General features: G+C 45.2%; 2 protein-coding genes across 6 annotated transcripts in view; one reads left to right on the top strand and one right to left on the bottom strand.

Moving 5' to 3' along the window:
• The window catches only part of LOC134467766 (ATP-dependent RNA helicase DHX8-like), a 31,126-nt gene extending 25,460 nt beyond the window's left edge, over positions 1-5,666 (top strand). Inside the window, exon 24 of the mRNA XM_063221668.1 lies at positions 4,249-5,666. Coding sequence (XP_063077738.1) covers positions 4,249-4,468 — 220 coding nt within the window. The 3' untranslated portion in view covers positions 4,469-5,666. The remainder of the gene's footprint in view (positions 1-4,248) is intronic.
• etv4 (ETS variant transcription factor 4) overlaps positions 5,105-19,237 on the bottom strand; it is a 74,398-nt gene continuing 60,265 nt past the window's right edge. For 4 of the 5 annotated variants that reach the window (XM_063221670.1, XM_063221669.1, XM_063221671.1 and 1 more), the window contains 5 exons: positions 16,767-16,835; positions 14,048-14,095; positions 11,714-11,889; positions 8,403-8,504; positions 5,105-8,090 (listed from right to left, as the gene is read on the bottom strand). In XM_063221670.1, the coding sequence (XP_063077740.1) occupies positions 7,839-8,090; positions 8,403-8,504; positions 11,714-11,889; positions 14,048-14,095; positions 16,767-16,835 (647 nt within the window). In that variant the 3' untranslated portion in view covers positions 5,105-7,838. The remainder of the gene's footprint in view (positions 8,091-8,402; positions 8,505-11,713; positions 11,890-14,047; positions 14,096-16,766; positions 16,836-19,237) is intronic. The other variant, XM_063221672.1, reaches the window with a different exon arrangement.

Genomic DNA, 19,237 nt, shown 5'->3' on the forward strand with positions numbered 1-19,237 from the left:
CCAAACACATAGAGTTGTGTTAATGCCAAACAGTTTGATTTTGGTGTTATCTGATTCCAGCACCTCCCAATCATATCCTAATCCAGTTTGACGTTCATTGGCAAACCTCAGGTGAGCCTGAACAGGTTCCTTCTGAAGCCGGGGTACCATACATGCACTGCAGGATTTTAATCCGCTGTGGTATCAAGTGTTTCCAATAGTTTTCTTAGTGATTGAAGTCCCAGCTGCCTTGAGATCATTTCCTAGCTCCTCCCATACAGTTTTAAGGTGCTTTATCTCCTTTTTTCTGGTTATTAAATTCCCACAAGGTCAAATCTTGTATGGAACCAGAGACAGGCCTAAGATTGATGATTGATGATCATTTTGTATGTCCTAAAATTGGGACGAAATGCACCAACAGTTTGCTCTTTAATATCCAGGAGCCCATTTCAGCCTTATTGAGTTCTAAAATCTTGTCCCTGACATCCTTTGACAGCTTTTTGGTCTGTCCCATGTTGGCGAGTTTAGTTTGATTGATTGACTGATTCTATGGACTGATTCTGCAGATTCAATGTGTCTTTTGTGCAGGTTACTATTAACAGGTGTGTTCAATTCAGATAACAAGTTGATTGGAAGTGCCATTTGATCTGCCGGATCAGAACTCTTAATGGTTGGCAGGGGATCAAATACTTATTTCCCTCAATTAAATATAAATCAATTATTATATATTCTTTAGAGTTAATTTCTGGATTTTCTTTTTGATATTCTGTGTCTCCATATTAGAATACATATTATCATTAACATTAAAGACTGATCATGTCTTTGTTAGTGGATAAACCAACAAAATCAGCAAGGGATCAAATACTTATTCTCCTCACTGTATATCCATTTTGGAACATTTTGGCCAACTGACATTTTTGTATTGGACATTGCATAGCATTGCAATTTTTTATTTTTTTTAAATAGTTTTAAAAAGTATGTTCTCAAAATATTTGAATGACAAGTCACTCATGGATGAAAGGACGCCTGAACAGTCATTTCCAATAATAGAAGGCATAATAATGAATATATGTGTGAATGCATAATAATAAAATGATGGCGTGTAAGTCATTTTTCAACTAAACTCTTCATATCCATCATCTTATAGCTAAAATTTTGTTTCGCACTTGTTGACTTTGAATGGGGTGATATTTCATATGGACGCGAAGGTAGGAGTTGGAATTGGAGTTGGCAAATGTAGAACTCTATTCAAACTAGATGGCCCTATAACCAATCAAGTACAGTCCCAGGAAAAAGTTTGTACACCCTTTGAAATTTCTTACATTTCTGTCAAAATCGATCATAAAACATGGTCTGATCATCCCGGAAATCTCAAGAAGGAACAGTCAGAGTCTGCTTTAATTAATTCCACCCAAACATTTACATGTTATCATATTTTTATTGGTCATAAGGCCATAACATTCACAGGAGAGCAGGGCATAAGTAAGTACACCCTTGCATTAAGTAGGTTTTAACCCTCAGTTAGTTGCAATATCATCAACCAGACTTGTCCTGTAGTTGCAGATCAGATTAACAAAACAATCTGTTTGTATCTTGTCTCCCTCTTCTTTAGAGAACCGCCTCTCATCAGCAGGGTTTGTGGGATGTCTGGAGTGCATAGCTTTCTTGACTTCATGCCATGTAATCTCAATTGTTTTTTGTCAGGGCTTTGACTGGGCTATTCCAGAATGTGTATTTCATTATTATGAAGCCATTCTAAAGTCTATTTGCTTCTAAAGTATGGGTTGTTGTCACATTTCAGGACCCATACTCTTGTGTGCTTCAACTGTGTGACAGACTTCCTCACGTTTTTTCTGTAAAATATCTCGATAAACTTCTGAGTTCATTGTTCCACTGATAATAGCAAACTGTCAAGGGCCTAATGCAGCAAGGTAGCCGCATATAATGATGCTCCCGCCACCATACTCAGAAGAGGAGATGTAACCAAGAATAGCTAAAAATGGGATTCATTCTGCCAATCTAAAATTAATTAGGTTTCTGTCCAAAAAATATTGCTGCACCTTTGAGGTTTGCGAAAAAGCATCTATATGCTTCATAGAATTACTGCAAAATATTCTGTAGACCAACGTTGAAACCAAAGTTGAATTGTTCAGGGGAACACACAATGTCATGTTTGGAGGAGAACTGGAGAACCACACCTTCACCAAAACATCATCTCCACCTTTGAGAATGGCGGCGGGAGCATCATTATATGCGGCTACCTTGCTGTCTCAGGCCCTTTTCAGTTTGCTATTATCAGTGGAACAATGAACTCAGAAGTTTATCGAGATATTTTACAGAAAAAAGTGACGTATTCTGTCACACAGTTGAAGCACACAAGAGGATGGGTGCTGAAATGTGACAACAACCCATACTTTAGAAGCAAATTGACTTTGGAATGGCTTCATAATTATGAAATAAACATTCTGGAATAGCCCAGTCAAAGCCCTGACAAAAAACAATTGAGATTATATGGCATGAAGTCAAGAAATCTATGCACTCCAGACATCCCACAAACCTTGCTGACGAGAGGCATTTTTCTAAAGAAGAGGGAGACCAGATACATCCAGATTGTTTTGTTAATCTGATCTGCAACTACAGGAAACATCTGGTTGAGGTTATTGTGACTAACTTGGGGTTAAAACCTATTGAATGCAAGGGTGTACTTACTTATGCCTTGCTGTCCTGTGAATGTTTACATCTTATGGCCAATGTATAGAGGTGCTCCGATTGCTCGGCTGCCGATCATGACCGGCCGATAATGGCCAAAAATAGCCTGATCGGTGATCGGAAAAACATGCCGATCAAAAAACCGATCGAGAGATATTAAATTCCTCACGCAACCATTTGCCTTTACACCTGGCGCTGCATGTAGGCGCTGGCTCTGCACAGCTGCAACTGCACCAAAAGAAGGCATCTTTGCTTGTCTATAACTTTTCGCCATTCCCCCCTTCATTTCCACCATTCATAACCATATCTGCATCAACAATGATCTGATTTTCCGATCCATGCGCCGTTTACCTGAGTGACAATGTAATTTGCGATTGAGTACTCGCCAGTGAGCCATGTTACGTTATAACCTGTGTAGTTGCCTTGGTCAGCACGCGACAACTTCACGTTGTCAGCACAAACATGTCAACATTATTGTTTTCAAAGTTGTAATTGGCAGTCAGTCGATTAGTTTGATAGTCGCTGAAACACCAAACGGCGACAGATGTGGTTAAAACTTGAGAGAGAGATTCAGAACGGTAGTGGAGCACTGCAACTGTGGACGGTGACAGAGAGGGGAGGGGCTCTCCTCACGAGGCTGCTCATTTAAAGCGACAGGTTGTTTTTTTCTCGTATGTGGAAGACTATTTGATGTAATGTTTCAGTTTCAATTCAATCTTAAATAGTTTAGTTATTCTATGCAATAACTTATACATTGATTAATACTGTAGACTGTATTACCAACACTAGTCTGAAAGATAATAATAATAATAATAATAATAATAGGCCTAATAATAATAATAATAATAATAATAATAATAATAATAGCCTAATAATAGACGTGTGCAAATTAAGATTGATTGGTTTATGGGCAGAAATGGTATTCAATAAGGATAATTAATAGGCTATTAAAAAAATAGGAAATCATTTTTGTGATCGGCAATGATCGGTAATCGGCAGATAAAGATTTTTGGTGATCGGTATCGGTGATCGGACCCAAAAAATGGTGATCGGAGCACCTCTACCAATGTAAATATGAAAACTTGTAAATGTGTGGGTTGAATTATTTAAAGCAGACTCTGGTTGTTCCTTCTTGTGATTTCCAGGACGATCAGACCACGAGTTATGACCAATTTTGACAAAAATGTAAGAAATTTCAAAAGGTGTACAAACTTTTTCCTATGACTGTATGTGGCGTGCTTGGTGCGCTCTGCAGATTTGCTTCGGAAGTCGCCCTGTGGGGACGTACTCTTAGGGGTCCAACAACCTTTGTTCAATAGTGGATTCCAAAGTGTTTTGAAACTGTAAAGCAACTTATTTGTGTATATATTCATGTCATGTTGGAATACCCATCACCTGAACATGTTTTCTTTACTCCCTTCTCTGTGAAGAGAATATACTCTGCTGGTACAATCATCATTCACTATGATGGTGTAGATTTGCAGGTTTAAGGGAGATTGCTCTAAAATCAGCATTGTTTTTGTATCACTAACATTTATTTTACTTGTTTGTCCCCACCAGGTTGGTGTACCACGAGCTGATTTTAACCACCAAGGAGTACATGCGCGAGGTGACCACCATCGATCCACGCTGGCTGTGTGAGTTTGCACCGGCGTTTTATAAAGTCTCGGACCCGACGCGTCTCAGCAAGCAGAAGAAGATGCAGCGCCTTGAGCCTCTCTACAACCGATACGAGGAGCCCAACGCCTGGAGAATTTCCAGAGCCTTCCGCCGACGATAGTAGTTGTGTTGGAGAAAATGAGAACACAGGAAGAGGAGAATGTAGAAAAATCTTACGTTTTGCCCCTCTGCACTCACTGGCATTGCCAACGCTGCCATCCAACACCTAACTACTACATCCTTCACCCTTTTTGCTTTTGTTTGACGTAAGTCTTATCGAAGAGAAGGGCAAAGCCTCACATTGTGTTGTGCTTCCAACCAATTGACTTCCACAGACATTTCCTTCGAGAGTGACCTCCGTAGTGGACATTTAAAGCGATACCATTTTACATCTCCCTTGAATTAAATGATTGTGTTCTACCTTTTTCCTGTACTTTCTGCCAGCTAGCAGCCAGCTGGTCCCACATTCAAGGATCATTTCTAACTTAGTTTAATGATGTTACTTCTAGCTCTAAGGGAATGGCTGGAAGTTCAGGAGAAAGATAAAACTCCATGATTTATCTCCAAGGGAGTTGTAAAATTAACTCATTTCCATGAGCTAATTTCCATGGTGTAGTGTTGCTTTAACACTCTCCACTCCAGCTTAGATTTCATATTCCACAGAGACAGTATCATCCCCTTTTTGCCTTACAGTTTTCTCCATATGCCCAACAAGCATTGCAGATTAAAATGGTCTGTTTTCTTCTTTTTTTAAAAAAAAAATACTGTAACACCTGGTTTTGTTTTATGAATCGTGTACAAGTATATATCAATTCAGATTAATAGATTGTTTTATGGAGATATCTTCACCATAGGAGAGAGGAAGGGGGTGTTGGGATGATAATTGGTTTTAGGCAGAATCCAGACCTATATTTGATGACTAGAATGGGGAACGGAAGGACATAACCCAATTTAATTATTTTTTTCCCATGTGGAAGTCTCTTAATGGGACCAGCTATCTCAAGCAGATGCGATTCTTGTGGAACTGAACGTGTCTGTCTGCAGCAGAGAGAGAGATGGAGGGAGGGAGTAACGTATTTATGAATCATAAAAAAAACTTTTTTTTATTGTGTTGACAGAATAGCCAACAGGAAGCTGGGTTACTATAATGTGTGGGTCTGCAATTGATTGGTTAACCTACGTATAAAGCAGTAATGTCCAATTCTCCGGTGTCTTTTCAGCATTGTCTTTCTTTTTGCTATCCTGGAACCTGTACATACCCATTAGATTGTCTGGCACCATGCTTAATGGATTTTGATTAAATGTTTTTGATATATCAATAGCTTTCTATGGTATGTTTATGGCTTGTACAGAGAGGAAGGAATGAATTCTTTCCTCTCTGGCTTGTACCAGTGGTCAATTAGAAGGGAGAGCTATAAATCGAGTTCCTCAAGTCAAATGCAGTCCATTGCGCTCACCAAAATTACAGTTTATATTAAACTGTACAAATATTTCATAAAATTCATAATAATCATGTCAAATTTATGTAGTGTAACTGCGTTGTAGCTATCAATTCAAAGCAATTCCAACTACATGAGTCGTTGGAAAAGTTTTTTGTGCTAAAGGATTTATCCGGAGTTGGAACAAGTTTGTATTTCATCCCAAACATACAAAAATGAGGCAGTCACTCTAGAGCAAAATCAAGGCAAAAGGATGCGTTTTGAGAAAGTTTGATAATATCACGTTAGCCTCATAAGCCATGTCAGCTATGCAATATGATAGATTGGGGCATCATATCTCGGCGGTTACACACATTTCAAAAACACAACATTTTAAAGTCTTGCACAGCTCAAAACGATCACTCAATTCTAGGAGAAATCCAAAGTATTCTTACTTTGTTTTTGAATTCATACACCTTCCTCAAGTGATGTTTTGTTTGTCCAGTTAGTCAGGGCTTTTACTGTTTAATTGATGTGGTACACAATGTTCAACTCAAGTCAGCTGTCAAAACAACACAAACAACCCTCCATCAAGAGCACGGGGCTGAAGTGATGTACTTCTTGCTTTTAACAAGCAAGTAATGGAAAACCCCTTTCTGTTTGATCGCCACACAAACCTATTCATTACAACTTCACAACCTACTTCCCTTCCCGTCCCGTCCCATCCCATCTAGTCCCGAACAAATAAATACCCAGCAGCCACCTGGTTTAGTAGTAATATTGGGTCTTTTTTATTAAGCACTCTCTGTAAGCAACAGACTTGAGTCTGAATCGGATAGAGGCCTCAGAAGAGAGAGGAATGCAGAAATCCCTAAAGAGATTAATTTAAAATAAAACAAAAACAAACAAACAAACAAAAAACAACCATAGCCTTATTTTATATACAAGAAGAAGATGGATGGGGTGGGGTGGACATGTGCAAGAAGTGCAGGAAATGAGGAAGGGGAGGAATGGCGGGCGGGCAACAAGGGTGGACAGGTGGAGTGAGCAAAGACGAACAAACTGGATCAAGAAAGTACAGAAGTCCTAGTCATATATATTCCTTCTGCCTGTCCACTCTCAACAGTAGGTGATGTCAAGAATTAGTTCATCTACCTTTGGTCAGCTACATGAGTTGAGCTGGATTTAGAAAATATATGGCGGGTTCTTATTTTTACTCTCGGAATCTGGCATGTCTGCCTCTGGCGTGGAGATGGGATTGGATTGGGAGGGTGTAGGTCAGGTAGGTGAGGGAGAGAGGTGGGTATGGGAGGTCTTTGCAGGCATGGGATGGGAAGGGACAGTAGGGTAGGTAGCACAGATATAACACACCAGATCTCGCTTTGACGACTATGAAGTCGCTGCCATCTTGGTAAGGGCATAGCGCTGATTGGATGAACATCAATTGGGTGATAAATGAATATACAAATCATTCTGTAGGTGGCGGTTACACAAGATCTTTGCTGACACTGAAAAGGCCTGCAACCCTGTTCCAAGATGGCGGCACCCAGATGCATGCCAAGAGGCTGAATGCGACATCTAGGGTGCTATATCTATGGGTAGGTAACCGTTGGTAAGGGATAGGTTACGATGGGCAAGCAGGTTTGGGTGGGTGGGAAAGGGGTGTGGTGTGGGTCTGACAGATAAGTAGAGGTGTCAAAAAAAGCCCATTCAGTGGTACAAACCCAGACACAGTTTCCTTCCAACACAGGTGACTGTGAGTAACTGGTCTGTCTTGAGAACTCAGAATTTGCTGATCTGGTGATCTTATCATCATCAGCTGGTTAGATCAAACATGTGGCAGGGTTTTTTAGCCTTCTGAACCCGTGATTGACACCTGTGCAGGTAAGGGTAGGTAGGGCGTGATTATGGGAGCGTTTCTCAACAGCGTCGTTTCTAACTAAGTTAGCATCTTACTTTGTATGCAATGCAATTTCCCATTGGCAAACCGTAAGTTGCTAATTGGTTAGCAGCGATGCTTTTGGGTCCAGGTTGGGGAGGACAGGTGGGATGGGGAATGGGATGGGGTGGCATTTAGTACATGTAGCCTTTGGAGTAGGGCTGTGGAGGCCCCATGGCGGTGGCTGCTGCTGCTGCCGCCCCTGCTGGCTCCGGAGGGTAGTTGACCAGCCCCTCGTCCAGGTGGGACAGTGGCACCGTGTCCTCCTCGTTGACGTAACGCTCGAACTCCGCCTTCAGGCTGGGCCGCTGATTGTCGGGAAAGGCCAGCGAGATCAGGGCCTCCGGCTCGCACACAAACTTGTAAACGTAGCGCTCTCCCGCCACCTGCCAGGAAAAAAACACAAACAGACAGAATTGGGTGATTCATTGCAAATCGTGAGTACAGTACAAACTGCAATGCACTAATGCAATGTGCTGCACTGTAATGGTTAATGTTGACAGACATTGCTTTTATACACACCTCTGCTGTTACACAGATTGCTTGGGGTGGATAATGGCAGAATTGCTTTTACTTATATTTTGCCTTTACTTATACATTTACTTATAGTGTATAACATATAGGCCTAGCCTACATACACGTATGTATGTATTTACATTTATTAATATTAATAATTTTACTCAAATACTGTATTGTACCTTTTGCATGATTCCCTTCTCGTAGTAGTAGCGCAGGGAGCGACTCAGTTTGTCGTAGTTCATGGCAGGACGGTTCTTCTGCATCCCCCACAGTCTGGCCACCTTGGGGACAATACAAAGTAGGGAGAAAGAAAAGGGGAGTGTGGTCAGTTCAGCTGACATGACAATATTGCACTGACTTCAACATGAGTACAGCTAAGTTAGGGGTGCAAGTGGCCATCGAAGTAGACAGGGGAAGTATTGTCCCCTAATGCCTGATATTGTAGGCAACATGTTGATCCTTTCTGCATTATTTTGCCTTTATTTGAAATAGTGCTGTTTTGGAGGACAGCAGCGTGCAGAGAAGCGTGCAGTCTTCGGGCTTTTTTTTAAACATGATTCAGGTTTTAGGTGACGATCACAACACTCCACTTTAATTACCTACACTAGAGGGCACTGTTGGCTGTGTGTGTGTGTGTGTGTGTGTGTGTGTGTGTGTGTGTGTGTGTGTGTGTGTGTGTGTGTGTGTGTGTGTGTGTGTGTGTGTGTGTGTGTGTGTGTGTGATGTGTGTGGTGTGTGTGTGTGTGTGTGTGTGTGTGTGTGTGTGTGTGTGTGTGTGTGTGTGTGTGTCGCACGCTTAAAGGTTAAGTGTTTTTTGGCGTCTGGAGTGCTGAGCTACAAAAAATGGGGCAAGCTCCCCCCCTTAGCCATTGCATGTTGATTCAGACCCTTTTTTATGTAACCCAGCAACCACATGCACAAGAGGCTGCACTCTTGCAAATATTGTGTGTGTGCGTGTGTGCTTGTGTTTTATACCCCCCTAACACACTCAAGCTCCAACTAAACTAAACAGGATGGTCAACCATTTCAAAAGCCAGGTGTACAGTACGGTACACACACACACACACACACACACACACACACACACACACACACACACACACACACACACACACACACACACACACACACACACGCACACACACTTTAGCCATTTGTGCAGTCCTCTCTAGAAAAAATACTTGCATTTGCATTTGTGGATTGAAAAAAAGATGTCCAAACTAAAATCTGAAGTGCATGACAGTTGCATCTTCAAGGGACAAGAAGGAAGTCGATCGGGAAAGAAAGGCGGGTACTTTCCATAGGCCTGGGAATTGTCGTGTTTCTGATCTGTCAACAAGAAAAAAAGGAAGGTGTGTGTGTGTGTGTGTGTGCGTGCGTGCACGCGTGCGAGAGAGAGAGAGCTCTCAGAATCTGTAAAAGTCCATGGTGTGATGAATGATTAATGTGTATGAGGGGCCACAGTGGTGCAGTGCTGGGCTGATGGAGGCAGCCAGGCAGGCCCACAGACCCGCAAGAGTAGAGTGTAGAGTGGCGTAGTGCATACAGTACAGTACACACTGCTGAGTAATGCTCTTTTGAAACCTCCACTGACCACAGACAATGAAAGATGGTGATGATGGTGGTGACCAGGGAAGCCAACAGGGGCGGAGACAAACAGGTGAGCTACCAAGGGCCCAGAGGCACCCAGAATTGAGTTGTTATTACATTACATTACAATTAGCTGATGCTTTTATCCAATTCGACTTTATTATTTACAGGGTGTTGGGTACAGTCCCTGCCTGGAGCAATGTGGGATGAAGTGCCTTGCTCAAGGACACTGAGGTGACGGTGGGATTCGAACCTATTTGTTAGATTGGAGATAGGGTTTATGCAATTGACTTGAGTGGGGAGCATAGAAGGCTATGAATTGCGCTCTCTCTCTCTCTCTCTCTCTCTCTCTCTCTCTCTCTCTCTCTCTCTCTCTCTCCGCCCACAGCAACACTGCGCAGTGCAGTGCAGCAGCTTCTCTCCGATGCTCCATGAAGTGCAACAGGAGATGCTAATACCTTGCGCTGGAGGTAGCTCAGCACCAACACGGCCCAACCTCCATTTTGTGTTGGGCTCCAGCCTAGTGTGTGTGTGTGTGTGTGTGTGTGTGTGTGTGTGTGTGTGTGTGTGTGTGTGTGTGTGTGTGTGTGTGTGTGTGTGTGTGTGTGTGTGTGTGTGTGTGTGTGTGTGTGTGTGAGAGGGAGAGAGAGTGCATGTGTGCGTGCGTGCCTGCGTGCCTGCGTGCATATGAGAGAGAGACGGTGTGCGTGCAATCGTGCGAGGGTGCGTGCGTGCGAGGGTGCGTGCGTGCTTGTGTCTAAGGGTGTTGAGAGGGTAAATAATGCATGGCGTCTAATGGAGAGCTGGCACTGGGGAGACCCAGGGGAGGGCTAGGGATATGCAGAGCTAGTGGTGGGAGTGGGGGTGCTGGTGGTGGTGGTGGTGGTGGTGGGCTGGATGAGTTTGATGATGAGGGAAAAGGCTAATCTCTCTTTTATGGATCCCTCACTCCAGATACTGTGAGACAGAGTGGAGAAGAATGGAGGCGGTTGGCAACGACGAGGGCTTGAAGCTCAGAAAGACTCCCAAACGCCTCACCTGTGGCTTGGCTTGGCTTGGCTTAGCTGGGCGGAAGTATCGTAACGGTAGCTTCCTTGAGAACATGTCCCAGGGCAATGAAAGTGGGCGAGAATGCAGACTGACTGACTGACTGGCCGACTGACTTGAGAACAGGCTCTTCTTGCTCGGGTTGTAACACTAACTTGTGAACTGGAACAAATTGGCCCTGATCCGCAAACAGCCCTGAAGGGGCCACTCACACCAAAATAAACTAGAGCTACAATGACAACTGTAAATAACATACTATGTAAAAAAAATCCTTCTCACGCTGTTCACACTCAACTAAAACAACAGGCTGAATGACATTGTTGGCATCACTCAGAGAGTCATGCTTTAGGAAGACACCCAGACAATCGGAATATTTTGTAATTAATGGAATGTCAGGTTCCTTCCGTTCAGACTTATGATGATGATTAATTTGTCTTTTATTATTGCATCTTCATTGTTATAGTTGTCATCATGATTAGGCCTAGAGCACTTAGTTCCTTTGTGAAAGTTTGCCAGGAAAGACTCGGGCAGCTTTGTCTTACTTTCAGTTACACTGAGCATACAGGTAAAGATAATAGTGGGGTCTTTAACCCCTTTTTCCGCAGAGCCTTTGTTACAACATTACCGTCACCAACATTGTAATGACCAAGTCTGTTACGTAAGGCTCTCTGTAATGCCATAGCAATGTTGTTGTGGTGTAGTGGAGTCTTTTCAGCAGTGAGTGAATGGACCAGCCGATGTGCCCATCTGCGCAAAGAGGATACTGAGAAAAACATCCTTTTAAAGTTAAACTATACTAGTGCTTAGTTCATTAGTTGGGTGTGGAAGATCAGGAAAAAAAAACGCTCTGTACCTCCTCTGGCTCGATGAGTTTGAACTCCATGCCGCGGCCCGTCCAGGCGATGAAGTGAGCGTTGCCGGGGTCGTCCAGCAGAGCCACCAGGAACTGCCACAGCTGCAGTGAGCCGCGGCGCTGATAGGGGGCGCCCTCGCGGAACACGCCACCTCCCTCCTGCTTCACCTCACCTGCTGGGAACAAGAGTACGGTACAGGAAGCACGAAGGGTCAATTATGGCATTGCGTGTATTTTATTAAATTGCATTTTTTTGTGCTGTTAAGTGCCTGTGGTGTTGTGTTGTCTTGATCTGCAAAACTGTTTTGCCCATCTGGGATTGGCCCACTACTTGTGACAGGGACTGCAGTACCTGGATGAGTTGACAATGCTTCAGGTCAAGTGTCTGTGTGTCAGAGAGTCTGTTTTAACACAGTGTTGGTTCAACTCTTTAAGTGTTGAGATGACACTGTATTATTTACTGTCATTAACCCAATTAACCAGGCCTGATCAGGAGAATCTCACTGACATCACCCCGTGTGACCGTGTACGGGCGTCAGTCACAACAACAGCACACCAAACAAAGCGTAATCCCTCTGTAAACCGAGCGTGTGGTCTCGCGTCTTAAGCTTAGCTTTGCAGTATCTGTTACCCTGCAATTCTCGAGTCATCACTGACCTGCTGAAACAAGGTTACTATAGCCTACCTCCACGGTCTCACGTTGCCCCCGCTGCGAATGACCACATCGGATTGGCTTTCACCACCGCAGATCGGATGGACTTTAATTACAGCGTAGCCAGCCAGGCTTAGCGTTCGGACTCCTTGGGCCGCGAGTGCAAGAGAGACCTACTACTACGCGACTGTTTCTGTTTGTTTGTGGGCGCTTTATGGGGTGTAATCCTTCACCTTGAGGTCAATCCTTCAAGGAAGAAGAGCATGTCAACCGCAGGCTAACCTGCACTCTGAGTGAGAGGGTCGTAAATTACGGCTGTCGGATAGCCGTGCGACGGGAATGCGAAACAGATGAGGAGCAAGGTGGCTAACTTCTAGCTCAAGGATGAGTGCTTTAGTATTGGTTTTGCCGTCATCTCCAAACATACTGTACCAATATCGATACTAACACTAAAACTAAAAATAGCAACACACTGAATGCTGACACTATTAACACTATGTCAATACACTGAATCCCAATACTGATAGAGATACCCAGGGAAGCCGACAGGGGGGACAAAGGGGTCACTTGTCCCGGGCCCAGGGAGAGAGGGGGCCCAGAATTGGATCCTCATTACATTGTATTGATTGGGTTTGGGGCCCTTTCAGATGTCTTTGTCCCGGGCCCAGCCAAAGCTGTCAGCGGTCCTGGAGATACTAATGCAAGGAGTAATATGTGGAATGAGTCTGGCTGACTAGCCATTTCTGAGATCTGATGGATGCATAGTTTGTTACTTTACATGAACATCTTAACACTCCAAATATCATCCAAAAAGTGATGCAACATCAGCATGCATCTTTGAACACTGCAATAACATTTGGGAAGATGTTCTCCTTTAACTGGCGTAGACAGGTACACAGGTCGAGTAACTGACACCTTCTGCTCTAGATGTTGAGAACTGTTCTTCTTCATCCATCTCACTCCCACACTGGCTTCTCCCATCAGTCACAACAACCACCAGACACTGACACCTCAACTGAGCACATTTTGACATTCCACCATCGTAAAGATGAATGCAGTATCATTACAGCTTGATTGACTGGCTGGCTGCTTTGCTGTGGGAAACCAGGTAGCCTTCAGTAGGGTAGAGAGGTCAGGGAGAGTAACAGACACCGTCTACTCTAGATGAGAACTTGCTCTCAGCCAGCTTAGTTAACGCCACTTGTTCATGCATCTTACAGCCATACCAGTCTCTCCCATCACTCACAACCACCCCGAGAAACTGACAGCTCACCCGAACTCGTTGTTAATGACAGTGTCATCATGAGAACTTCCACAGTGAGCCTCACACGTGGGAAAATGAGATACCCAACACCCGTAATGCCCATTGCAGCTTACAGATGCGAATGCTGAAGAAACCCTTAGGGTTATTGTTTGTTTGAGTATCGGTTACTTGTCTTGTGTTGTGTTGGGAAGCTGTTGCGACTCTGTGGTGATCTCCATGTGTGCAGGTGTGGCAAATTATTTGTGTGTGAGTGTATGTGCGTGTGAGAGAGACAGAGAGAGAGAGATGTGTGTGTGATTAAGTGTTATGTAAGAATACAATAGCATATTAGTCAGTGTAACATAGATAGGACTTCAATCTTGTTTTGACTAGCAAATGCAAAAATGCAAAAAAATGCAGAAATCGAAAAGAAACTCACCTTCAAACTTCTCAGGAACGACACGCGAGTCATTTTCAAACAGATAACCTAGTAAGAGGCAAACAAACAAAAACAAACAAAAGACAAGTAAAAAAACAGGTCAGTCAGTAAGAAACGCAAAAGGCTTAATTGCACATTCAAACAAGGCTGACTGTGTCCAGTCAATGAGGTTGAAATCACGACTGGGGCAAACAAATGTGTTTTCACTTACAGTAAATGACCAAAAAATCAGAAACTGAAATGTGCCCAAACAAGAAAAAAAAACTCTTGCATAACAGAAAGGAAACTCTTTCACACACACACACACATGCACACACGCACACACTTCTTCTTCTCAAGGAATAGGCCTTGTGATACAGTTTCGGCTGAGCGTAAAAGATGATGGCGACAACAAGAATAAAAAATGGGACAAAGCTGCATTTCAGATGATGTGGTGGGGACATTTGAACAGCTGCAGAGGATGTGACAGCCACTTCTGTTATTAATAACTCATTAACGCAGGGCAGGGAGGCAGGCGACGTCTGGAATTACTCAAAAAACACAGCACACAGAGAGAGGAAGAGAGAGACGGAGAGGAAGAGAATTACAGAAAGAGCGAGAGAGAGAGAGAGCGAGAGAGGGAGAGAGAGAGAGAGAGAGAGAGAGAGAGAGAGAGAGAGAGAGAGGCACAAACAAAAGCATAGCGGCAGCAGGGGCGGCCACTGAGGAGGATATGGATTTATTTTTTCGCCCCTCCAGGAAAAATACTCCGCTTTTCCAGTAGTAATATTTACTCTGGAATTCCTGAGGCAAAAGGAAAGGGGGAAATGCCTGGGGGAGAGAGAGGAGAGAGGAGTTTTGGATGAGGAGATGGTTAGAGTGGTCTAGTGTGGAGAGGAGGAGGACGTAAGGAATAGAGAGATTGAGGGGGGAGAGGGAGGAAAGGGGATAGAGGGAGAGAGGAGAGAGAGGGCTTGGAGTTGAGGAGGAAGTTGTGGGTAATGTTGAAGGTTGTGGTGTGCGGAAAGGAAGAGAAAGGTGTGGAGGAGGCGAGAGACTTTAGAGTTTTGAGGAGGAGGAGGTGGTGGTAGTGGAGATTGTTGGGGTGTGAGGCAAGATGAGGAATAGAGGGAAGGTGTGAAGCAGAGAGGAGAGAGGCTCTACAGGTTAAAGTGGATGTATAGTGGAGGAGGAGGAGGGGAGAGAGAGTTCTGAGTTTTGAGGAGGAGGTGGTGGTGGTAGTGGAGCTGATTGGGCTGTGAGGCAAGACAAGGAAGAGAGGAAAGGTGTGGAGGAGTGAAGGAGAGGCACTGGAGTGGGTGTAGGCCTATTTGCTTGAGGAGCAGGGGTAGTGGAGGGGAGCGAGGGTTATGAGGAGTTTTGAGGAGGTGTTGGTTGTAAGGGAGCTGTGAGGCAGGAAGAGGAGGAAATGGTGGAGGGAATGAGAGAGGGTTTGGAGTTGAGGAGTAGATGGTTGGAGACAGGTGGTCTGGTGGACAGACTTGGAGGAGAGGAGAGGAGGAGGGAACGGGGAGTTGAGGCAGAGAGGAAGAGGGAAGAAGGTTTGGGTGGAGGAGAAGAAAGGGTTTGGTTATGGTACCACTTAGGATGGGCAAGGCAGAGGATGAGAGAAGGGGAAGGGTAGATAGAGAAGGGTTTGAGTGGAGGAGTAAAGAGAAGTAGAGGTGGAGTAGAGGTGGAGATGTGTAGGATAGTGGAGAGGGAGAAGGGTTTGAGTGGAGGAGAAAAGAGGAGGTGATGTAGACTGTTTAGAATGGTGGGGAGAGGGAGGAGGTGGGGGAGAAGAGGATGAGGGAAGGAGGAAGAGGAGGATAGAGAAGGGTTTGGGCAGGAGAAAAGAGAAGTAGAGGTGGTGTGGTGGGGAGTAGAGGACAACACTTTCTGCCAGTGGAAATACAGAGCCTGGTGAGCTAGCCAGCTAGTAGCCAGCCAACGAGCGGCCGCAGCTGGGGAAGCCGACAGGAGGGGACAAAAAGGGTCAATTGTCCCAGGCCCATGGAGAGAGGGGGCCCACAACTGGGAAACCACTACATTGCATGAATTGAGGAGGATGGGCTTTCAGATAACTTTGTCCCAGACCCAGCCAAAGCTGTCAGCGGCCCTGGCCACAGCAATGGAGCAGCCTGGGCCAATCCCGCGACCGAGTGACCAAGCGCATACCAACTTGTAAAATGGGTCGAATCATCTGAGCCACAGCCCTCTCTAACAACTGATTCACCACTGCCACCCCCCATCCCAAGACTCTCTCTCTCTCTCTCTCTCTCTCTCTCTCTCTCTCTCTCTCTCTCGCGCTCTCTCTCTCTCTCTCTCTCTTTCTCTCTCTCCCTCCCCATTGACCGGTCGCCCAACCCAAAAACACATTTTGGCATTCGTTAAGATAAAAGGCATTCATCATGACACCCTCCGCCCGCGCATGAACCAGCTCCAAAGGGGATTTCCCCAAAGGGCCAGTCAGTTGGTAAATGGGTGAAAGAGGTTTTTTTAGGACTCAGACGTCAGGTGGCGCAAGGGAATCTAATGTGCATAAACGAATTAGTAATTGGTGGTTGATGTGAAAAAATCCATACAATAATAGTGGCACTGGCAGTCGTTGCGCCGCCCTGTCGTGTGCTACTGCTAAAGCGTCACTGATCCATATATGCAATACAAATTCAGTGTCAATTTAACACTTAGACAGTACTCTGGGACCAAGTGTGAAAATGCAGACACAAACCATTACCTTCATTGTTATGCTGTTGGTGTGGGTAGCCCTCATTGTGTTGGTACATTGAAGTACATCCAGGCACATCTAAAGGGAGAGAGAGGAGGGAGAGGAGTGAGTCAACCTCAAAACTAACAGAAAAGATTTGTAGGGCATCGCAGGTCTGTGTAGCTGTGCCACATCACATTACTCTGTGTGTGTGTGTGTGTGTGTGTGTGTGTGTGCGTGCGTGCGCCCGTGCCCGTGCGTGTGTTTCAGCCTGCCTGTGTGTGTTTAACTGCAAATCTCTAACCCTTGCTCCATTTCCTGGTTGTGCCACATCACATTTCTCCCTATCCTGTGTGTGTGTGCGTGCGTGCGTGCGTGCATGCATGTGTGTATGCGTGCGTGCGTGCCTGCATGCCTGCCTGTGTGCGTGCGTGCCTGTATGTGTGTGAACATGCGTGCGTGTGTACATGCGCATGTGCATGCTTGTGAGTGTGTGTGAGTGTGTGTTTATCTGGTTGTGCGTAACTCAGTGCATTGCCGCCGCCGTTGACCTCTGCTCCGGCGCGCTGCAAGGACACGGCTGGCATTTGTCATAATATCACCTGTCTGCGAGGGTATTTATAGGCCAGCCAGAAAGCGCAGAGCGCGATCGGCCCAACCGACTGGGACAACGGCCGGCTGGTACAGTGAAATCACTGTACTGTACTGCACCGCACCGCACCGGGCTGAGCAACTCGGCAACTCTGGGCAGCAACAGTTAATGAGATGTGCTTTAGATTAGAGGGTTGCAGGTTTGAATCCCACCCTTGCCTGTGCCTACACCTCTATCCATGTCCAAAGTGCCCTTGAGCACTTTCATTGAACTTAACTTCTTTTTTTGGTCTTTTTTTACTTTCTTTTTTATAGGACAGTGTGAGAGGTGGACAGGAAGCGAATTGGGAGAGAGACGGGGAGGGGTCGGCAAAGGACCCGGGCCGGGAATCGAACCCAGGTCAGCCGCATGGCAGGCAAGTGCCCTACCGGTTGGCCACGGCAGGGCTGAACTACCCTGTAAACTTCTATTGGGAGAGAGAGGGGTCGGGGTCGGCTAAGGACCCGGGCCGGGAATTGAACCCAGGTCAGCCACATGGCAGGCGAGTGCCCTACCGGTTGGCCACGGCAGGGCTGAACTACCCTGTAAGCTTCTATCGTCAATGATGTCATCACAAGGCCAAAACTACAAGGGAGGACGGGAGTTTGTAACCCTGCCTCATGTACTGCTGTTCCTGCTCTTGTCCTCTGCATTCGGTAGCTCTGTCTGGGACAACAGGGAGATATGAGACTGGAGACTTGATGCTGGCTTTACTCCAATATGCTCACGTCCTAGTTTCTAGTCAATAACATAATACATATACCTGTATGTGAAATCTATACAAAATCTCTGTCTCGGTCTGTCTTTCTTGCTTTGTATGGCGCGCGTGCGTGCGTGCGTGCGTGCATATGTGTATGTGTATGTGTATGTGTGCTTGCATGCGTGCGTGCGGGGAGGATGTGTGTGTATGTGTGTGTGTGTGTGTGCATGCGTACGTGCGTGTGCACACAGGCATGTGTGTCTGTGTGTGTGTGTGTGTGTGTGTGTGTGTGTGTGTGTGTGTGTGTGTGTGTGTGTGTGTGTGTGTGTGTGTGTGTGTGTGTGTGTGTGTGTGTGTGTCTTTGTGCCTGTCTGTCATTGTGTCTGTATTTATTTGCGTTTGTTTGTGCCTCAGTCTAAGTATGTGTTTACTGTACAGTCAATGGAATTATCAAGGTGGAGTGCCCTTGCGTCTCCAGCAAGGTGACTCACGCGCCCAAGAATTTACCGCAGCGTGTTGTGATAAGACAACAGGGGCAATTAATGACACTGTTTTTCCTTGCCTGGGAACTATGATCATTTTCACGTTTGTGTTGGCTAGACTCAGTAAAACATGCAGTGTTGATTCAACTCTATAGGATAATAGAACAACTTATAGAGTGTATTTGGTCCCAGGGTACTCTCTAAGTGTTGAGTTAACACTGCATGTTTTTTACTGTGCAGGGATTGGCCAGTGTTGATCGATACACTTATGCTTTGCTTCGAGAAGTGTTTTGGGAGATAATGCTAATAGAGCCAAATGACTTTGCCATTTCGTGTTGTGGCGCGGGGACTGACAAAGAGCGTAAGACTATAATTACAGAGTAAATGTCAGCATGACTGCCGGCACACACGAGTGTGTGTGTGTGTGTGTGTGTGTGTGTGTGTGTGTGTGTGTGTGTGTGTGTGTGTCTGCGGGCGTGCGTGTGTGTGTGTGCGTTTGTGTGTTTGCGTGTGTGTATGCGCGCATGCGTGTTTTGTATGTGTGTGTGCGTGTGCTTGTATGTGCGTGCGTGTGTGCATGCAGCTCTCATACAGATGGCAGCAATACTAAGAACAACACCCTCATCAGTGTCAGGCTGGTGTTGAATGTTCTCCAGCTTCCAGCTCATTCACCATTCCTGTGTGGATG

The sequence above is a fragment of the Engraulis encrasicolus genome, chromosome 17 (assembly GCF_034702125.1).
Source record: "Engraulis encrasicolus isolate BLACKSEA-1 chromosome 17, IST_EnEncr_1.0, whole genome shotgun sequence".
Taxonomy (NCBI): domain Eukaryota; kingdom Metazoa; phylum Chordata; class Actinopteri; order Clupeiformes; family Engraulidae; genus Engraulis; species Engraulis encrasicolus.